Source organism: Anneissia japonica, unplaced genomic scaffold (genome assembly GCF_011630105.1).
Source record: "Anneissia japonica isolate Jap-2015-1 unplaced genomic scaffold, ASM1163010v1 scaffold3114_len60452_cov143, whole genome shotgun sequence".
NCBI classification, from domain to species: Eukaryota; Metazoa; Echinodermata; class Crinoidea; order Comatulida; family Comatulidae; genus Anneissia; species Anneissia japonica.
This window is the reverse complement of record NW_022758759.1, coordinates 24,446-33,174: the sequence shown is the minus strand read 5'-3', so window position 1 is coordinate 33,174 and position 8,729 is coordinate 24,446. Positions and strand designations below refer to the sequence as shown.

Sequence of the window (8,729 nt, the reverse complement as noted above, 5' to 3'; positions counted from 1 at the left end):
ATATTATATTATATTATATTATATATAAAGTGACCTGTAGATAACCCAAGTTTGTTAAGAATTGAAGAAAGTGTAGCTGCTATAGAAGAATGCTGAAGTATTTGTTTAAGCTGTTATGAGTTTTAAGTTTGAGTATCCAGTTAAGTTCAGAACAGTGGCGATATGAGCATGTGATTTAGAAGTTAGAACAATGAGAACGCATTTAATATTGCACGTAAATAGTCTGTTAGATGTCTATAAGATACACCCTCTTCTGTGCATTATTATCCCCTTGCTGTTTCTGAAATAATAACACAAGAGAGACCGCCCGATGGTCCACGCGTTAATCTGTGTTAAAATGTTGAACGCTTCGTGTATGCATCTTCACACGAGGTTTATTTGTTGTTGACACTATAAAACATTTTTAAATAATGAAGGAAATGTCGTCCATGCTTAGGCCTAAATACAACACACAGTGGAGTAAGTTATTTTATTAGGTAATAAACAAGGGTTCATAATCGCAATTATTTAATACTAATATAACAGATAGAATACCTTATTAAAATACAAAATACAGTAGAAAAAAAAAACTAAGTTAAAATATCTTTTTGAAAAAAAAAATGAATACCAAGACGCGCGATTCGAACTCACGATATTTGGTTCCTTATTAGAAAAACACATCGTTAACCGATCGCGTTATCCATGCGACGTATCCTATTATTTGTAATGGCTTTAATGTACAGTCCATTCTGAAAACCTTGTTTGCTTTTGTAGGTTTACTGGGAAAAATAAGGGGTCATGAAATCACCTCTAGTTTGTATGTACAAAATTGCATGTACATCCGTTGAAAACTGGCGACGATGAATGTATCTAAAATTCTGTTAACAACAGCGACATGAACAGATCAGCAGTGAGGTTCTGGGGTCCGTCTTGCATGGCCCCAAAATTATATGGAAACATTGAAATTACAAATTACTGTTCACTGTTGAATATTCATTACTATTTTGCTGTTAATTCAATGATTTCGTTTTAAAGAATTGATTAACGTGCATGCAACGGTAGACATATCTAATGATACGATTAAAGTTTGTCCACGGCATCAGACTTGCCAAGGTAGATGTGGGACACCTTCGAGCAAGAAGTCGTTGTGCAACTGTGACTCGTATTGTGAGATTTATGGAGATTGCTGTTACGATTACTGGACAAATTGCAACGACAAAGAAGCTCGGATCCCTTCTATGGCATTATGGGACCGTACAGTCTGTAAAGATAGCACGTACTATTTGATTTCCAAATGCAGTCCAGGAACATTTAATGAACAGGTTCGCTTGAACTGTGAACAGCCAAATCAAGACGATTTTCTTCTTAGTATTCCAGTCAGTGACGCTTCTAATTTAGGTTATTTAAACGTATATTGTGCTCTGTGTAATGGCGTACCGATGTCGGATGTTGTAGCATGGAAAGTTACTGTCAATTGTATTTACCCTAATCTGGCCCCTGAACCCGTGGCTATATGGATAGGCGAAGAACCACTACAGACAACAACCATGGCTCCAACAACTCCAATAAGTTTTAAAAACATTATTTCTGAGATTGATCGCGCGCCTAGACGGTATTATGAATATGAACCAACTCAAAACTACAGTAAGAGATATTGCCCTCTTGACCCTCAACCCGGAATAAAATATTGCCCACTTGACTTTCCTGATATTGATGTAGCATATAAATGCAAGACCTACATTGCATCAGTGTACGCCAAATTTGGTGGGAAGTACGCAAACACACATTGCGCACGTTGTCATGGTATAAGCCAACAACACAATATTTGCCCGATATTTATACCTACTACTTCCAGCATAGATGCTAATGGTAAGATAATACCCATCACGATTTTGCTGGACTTTTCCTCAGGTTCAACCTTAAGTGTCGAATCACCTCATTCAAAGGCTAGCACTGTCGGGGTAGATTGTGGTTCTGGTCGTGTCTTCAATCCTTTTATTGGAGAATCTGGTGAATGCATTTCAACTATTTGCAAAAATGATGAGATCCTTACTGAACATGCCTGCATAAAACCCTTTGATATTCAAATGCCTGTGTCAGCACAATTTAAAGCAGATGCTGAATACTCAAGTGAACTCCTATGCTTATGTAAACATGATAGCAGAGTTCAATTACGATACCACTTTCTTAATAACTTTACCAACAATGATTTCTTGACTAGGATGACGTCATGGATACAATTTCAAAATGTATCATTCGCATTTCATACGTCTGGTAAACCTCCAATGTTTACAATTTATTTCAATACGTCACAATGCGACGTGTTGGAAAATATTACCCAAAAAATCTATCAACAGATCAATAGCGAGAATAGATATTTGTTTGAAAATATTACAATACTGCAGGCGTGTATAAATTCAAAAAACAACATGACGGTACACAATGATTACGAAATTTGTAATGATCTGGAGTTAAATGTGGATATGTTAAATATTAAGAAAGGGAATGAATCAGTAACAGTAGCAGACGAAAATAAAACTTTCACAATATCAGACAGTGATTATCGAGTGGAAATGACGTTTAATATTGAAAGCGAACCAGCAAAGGCGATTAGAGTCAGTATATCAAATTGTCTTGATCGGTCACCCGACCCAACATGTCCTCTCATTGCTCTGAACATCAACGATTTTGAAGTCATGGAAAATACAAGTTGGATGTACAAGCCGAACGGTCGTGTGTTTACAATTGATGAGATTGCAGTATTTTCTAACGATTTTGTTTTTGTCTGCTCTTTCTTTTCTCAAAACGGAACGAATACATATGTATCAACCATTTTCATTTATGATAAAGCCTTGCAGATTTTGAACGTCGTTGGCGTCTCTTGTTCACTCCTTGGTCTGTTTTTGACATTTATTATACGTTGCATTAAAAAAGACCTCCGGACAATTTCTGGTAAAATTGTAATGAATATTGCGGCGGCATTGTTTCTGGCACAGCTTGGGACGTTGTTTGCAAAAAGTTTAGTTGAATCCGACCTGGGGTGTATTGCTCTGGCTGCACTTTTGCATTATATGTGGTTGGTGGCGTTTATGTGGATGTTTATAATGTCAATAGTATTGTTCAAATCGTTCCGCTCTTTAAAATCAGCTGTAGAGCATCGAAGTGGAAAAAAATCTATTACAATGCCTTTCTTTTGTTGTTGGGGACTTCCCGCTTTGGTTGTCGCTGCCGCTATGACTCTTCATATTTGGGAATACGCACCTATCAAATTCTCATACGGTGACGAAACAGTTTGTTGGATACGCGATGAGTTTGCTGCCTTCATGTTCTTAGGTATTCCCATGGCAACGATCTTTGCTTTAAACAGCATTATGTTTGTCGTTATAGTGTGCGGGATTTACAAAACTAAAATGAGCTCTAAAAAGATGCGAGGAGCTTCTACAAAGAAAGATATTTTTACTAATCTCATCATATTTGCAAAGGTAAATAATTGGAATTAAAATGCATTATTTTTAGTCACGCATTTATGCTAAATAACAGGTTTGTCCAAAAACAAAAGGCAGAATTGAAGACGTAATTTAAACCTTCATAAAAAAAAATAGTTGTGTATAAATGTAATTGATAATAATGCGCTATCAAAAAAATAAAAAATGTTATAGAAAAATATATGAATTTAGGAATATAAATAAATGTGAAAAGACAGAGAACATAATATGAATTACAAAATAGATAAAAAACATTGGAAATTATCTTGATTCTAATGGTTATGACGCTCGCCTTGACAGCGAGACCTTGACAGCGAGGGGTCGCAGGTTCGAGTCCCACCAGAGGCATTTTATTACACAATTTCTTTATTCATTTATTTACAAGACCACGTTCGTAGAGAGCAATGCTACACGATATATTATTGTGTCCTTTATTCTAACACTGTATTTAACTTTATTTTATGATTATTATATAATTTAACAGTGTTAACGGATATCTTGATTTATATTATACGCAACTTTTCTAGCCGTAATTTTTGTGTAATGGAGTGTATCTGGTGGTATTTCAATCTCTTCAACCTTGAATCCTCTCTGTGGTCTAATGGTTATGACGCTCGCCTTGACAGCGAGAGGTCGCAGGTTCGAGTCCCGCCGGATGCATTGTGTTACACAATTTCATTATTCATTTATTTACAAGAGTACGTTCGTTGAGAGCCGTAATTATTGAGCAGTGGAGTGTATCTGGTGGTATTTAAATCTGTTGAATATATATATATATATGTATATATATATATATATATATGAACATTTTTTGTTTCTTAAAAATAATTTACATTAAATTTCTATTGTTCTTTTTTATATCTCAGATTTCGTGCATTATGGGATTGACTTGGATCTTTGGGTTTCTTGCTTCATTCGTCGACGAACCATTCCTTTGGTATATCTTCGTGATATTGAATAGTTTCCAAGGAGTGTTCATATTCATATCATTCAATTCAACACTTGTGGCGGCGCTGTTCAGAAGAAAGCAAGCCACTAATATTACCAATACGTAATAGTCTGTGATTTCTGGACTACTAGTGTCCACATTTACTTAATCAGCATTTGTGCAAGTTAAGATCTTACTTGAGTTCAAAATAGTTGAAATGGAAGTTTTCTTTACTGGATCCTGACAATTTTATAAATAATTGCTATTTCCTTTGAATGCATGATATACACGTCGTATATATGCCATTTACTCACCTTCGCACAGCCAAAAATTGTCTTTTCTTTATAATTGTTGATATAATCAGCGGGATTTGATACTGTAAAAAAACTCCATTGGTTGAAATATATGTCATTTAGATTCACCGTTAGGTGTCGAACGTGCATCACTTTATATTAGCAACAAACAATAAATTAAATTGTTTAATAGTTGTTATTCAATAAAGCTAGGTCTGTTATACAATTTGTAATTGTTGTAGGCCATATTCATTACTTTTGATATAGGCTTAATAGTTTATAGCAGTTTCGATTTGTGACAGATAATTATGTTTAATAATAGAAAAATAATGGTAACAATACTTATGGGCATAAAGGTAATTTTAAATATACAGTAATATGAGTGTGTTTAAATAAGCAGTGAAAGGCCTATTTTACTGCAAGCAGCATTTCGTGACGATTCGTGATTTATTTATTTCTTTAGGCACGAGCGCCAAGGATATGCCAATCGGCAAGCCTAATCAGTATTCCAGATGGCATATCCGTGAAACAACAATTGATTTTACCAATACACCAGGGAAACCCCCTACTCTTCTCGGAGGATGTACTTGGTTCCTTAAAGTGCACACGGGACAAATGCGTACACTGGGCCTACGGTTTAAAGTCCTTGTCGGAGAAGAATTGCACAATCGGAACCATTGGCGAGTGAGCCGTTCGAACCAACTGCAGGGGGCGGATTTACGGGAGCCCCCCCCCCCACCTTTTTTGAGAGGTATTGGTGTGAACAGGGCTTAAATCGATGTATTTATTTAAATTCAAAGCTTTTCTTGTAAATGATATGTTTAATATTCCAATTTTTAGTGAAAAATATGTGGATGGCGGTCAAATTATTATTTATATAACAAAGAGGAAGAAAACAAATCATAATATTTTTTAAAGTACTGTAATTTTAAATTACAGTATTCTATTTTTGTTTTCATACTAGCATTTAAAGAACAGTATGTGGTTTTATAATTACGTAATTAGTCATCTCGGAAAATTAGCTTTTAATGTTAATGATACTGATATTGATATAACTATGCATGCGAAGCACATTCGTTTAAGTTATTAGCAGAGTTTAGTTGAAATGCATATCTATATATATATATATATATGTATATGAAGAGGAAAATGAAAAAAAAAACAAACATAAAAACAGAAAACGGCCACATAATGCAAAGCAACATAAAATTAAAAAAAGAAAAGTAGAGAAAATCCGATCAAGAATGACAAAATAAACTAAGCATCCACTGGAAGAAATCCCAATATTTGCAGATGTATCCGTTTCGACCGTTTTGGTCTCGGACGTTTAAGTAAAGCAGTGACTACAGAAAATCGTTCACACGCGAGTTTTGGAAGCTTCTTCTCGTAATATCCTGGAACCCCTTTGTTGTAATTACTCTTATTATTATTATTATAGTTATTAATTTATTTATTTATAGTTAAATATTATAATTAAATTTATTGCCACCATTAATAATAATAATAATAATAATAATAATAATAATAATAATAATAATAATAATAATAATAATAATAATAATAATAATAATTATTATTATTATTATTATTATTAAAAATATTATAATAACAAAATAACCATTGAACAAATATAAAAATGAAGCAATTTGGATGCCAGAGATGCGCTTCAATGAATTACAGATGTTTACCATTCCTTGAACACACCGGCAAAGGTAATGAAATTCATTGTTCGTTGAATTAACAGAGACTAACATGTCCAGATTATCACATTTTGTTTGACCAAAATGCCAAAAATTGGCACCTGTTATATGCCCATATAGTCATGATGTGCCTATAATGGTCATGATGTGATGTCATCATGACCATATTAGGCAAAATCCTGTTGGATACCCATATATAGTCATGATATGCCTACATATGGTCATGATAATTCTGATGTCATCATGACCATATTATTTAGGCATGTCACATGTTTAAGTCAAATAAATATTGAGTCTTAACTTTGACTTAAATCAGTGTATTTATTGAAATTGAAATATTACGTTCCTTATAAATGATCAGTTCAACATTATAATTTTTAGTGTGTTTAAAGTCTAAATTAGAGGGAAAATAAGTAAAAATATGTGAATTTCAAATTATCCTTTAAAAAAATTAAAAGGTAGAAAACTAATATTCCAAAAAATATAATTATATAGACCTATTTTTTATTTAATTTAAATTTATATTGTTTTATGCTAGACATTTATTCAATGCAGTAAGTGGTTTTACAATTAAAACTGTAATATTAGGATTTAAAAAAAAATACGCATTTATAAAATGTAACTTTATCCACATTGGCCACTAATGCCAAGCAGCGAACTTATAGTCACTTTCCTAATTGGAAACACACAGACGCACATGATGCTGTGGTAACTGTGGTAAAGGTAGCAATTTCTACATAATGTTCACTCTTCTAATACTCTGGTAAATGTTGCAATCACTTTATATTGTTTATGTTATACATTTCAATATCTAATAATGAAAAATAGTCGTAATAATAAGAGGACTGAGTAAAAAGACAGCGTATGATTAGTGAGGGCGCATGCCAACAGTAGGAATAAATATATCTCACATTATGTACCAGTATCTTACCAATACCACTAATCATATTTGTAATAACACGGAAAATAATCGCCTCCAAGCACACACATGTATGTAACAACACACCTCTGGCGTTATTCTAGCCCCGAGGGAGCAGACTAGGATTGCGCCAGGATAGAGAAGAATGGTTGACCCGTTGAGACTTTGCGCTGTTTGCCACTACAACTTATGCCTCTTAGGCCTATAGTTAACTAATTATGCTTTTTATTTTATCAACTAATGTTAAGCGCACAGAGGAACTGCGCAATATGCTATATAAACGTAAATTATTATTATAAGTTATATTTATATTAACTTTCACTGGACTATTACGTCAGAACAATACATTAAATACCAGTAAAACTAAATTGATATGAGTTCATAACTATTTAAACAAAATTTATTTACAGATAATACACATTGACGCTAAACAACAAACATACTAAAATTGTACATGAAGGCAGTGTGTTGTGAGTCAACTACAAAGAAACAACGTCTTACAGAGAAAGAAATAATAAGCACAGTAAACATCAAAATACAAATTACAAGATAATTTTATTGTCTGAATAACCATAACAATCCATACATTGACAGACATAACATAAAAACATAACAAAGATATAAAAAAATGGTTTAATATAAAAATAATTAAAGATACATTGTCAAATATAAAAAAAAGTTTAAATAGTTAAAAATGTTTTAATATATAATTTTTAACAATAAATTACATTGCCTACTTGACAAATAGTATAATTAAAATACCGATAAGATTTATATATTTTATTAATTATTTAAAAAGCAAAGTACTTAAGTTTAAATAGTTACAAATCCTTACGGTACATCATCGAATCAGTTAATTAAAATTACATTTCACATGCCGATAAAACAACACAATTAAACGAGTCTTAATTTTAAGATGACGTTTTTACATCTTCATGTAACAGGCTGTAAGTAGGCAAGTAACGTTATAGGCTGGCTTGTGCGAATTAGCTTGGACAACGTCATGATAACATAGAAATACCAAGGCTGACAATTTACTAAATATACTCAGTAATTTTGACTCTTTTGTAACGAAGCCACTTTTATTCCAGTACACAGATTCAAAATTTACGATAGCCGTGTCACATACAATTGAATACACTTATCTTATTACTCCTGTTTGTTTAAAACAATAGTGTCTTTTAACATATTTCATTAAGTGGTTTCAGTCAAAAACATTAAAACAGAAATCATAGTGCAATGCACAGAAAGCAGAACTTTAAATCATAATCAAAATATATTGTCAGTAAACATAACAGACTAGCGAATGGAATGGTAATACTTGATATGAAAATAATGACACAACGCGAAATAATATAATATTATTATTATTATTATGAACCATTCATTTGGATCAAATATAAATTAAAAAGAAAACCACCCATC

The 8,729-nt window shown here is 32.7% G+C and overlaps 1 protein-coding gene across 1 annotated transcript; it reads left to right on the top strand.

The window, feature by feature from the left end:
- The first annotated feature begins 2,051 nt into the window (after nt 1–2,051).
- LOC117125430 (putative adhesion G protein-coupled receptor E4P) lies at nt 2,052–5,598 on the top strand. The gene is made up of 2 exons (XM_033271938.1): nt 2,052–3,461; nt 4,331–5,598. Exons 1-2 carry the CDS (start codon nt 2,067–2,069, stop codon nt 4,517–4,519), a joined length of 1,584 nt encoding a protein of 527 aa, XP_033127829.1. The 5' UTR covers nt 2,052–2,066; the 3' UTR covers nt 4,520–5,598.
- Nucleotides 5,599–8,729: the final 3,131 nt, after the last annotated feature.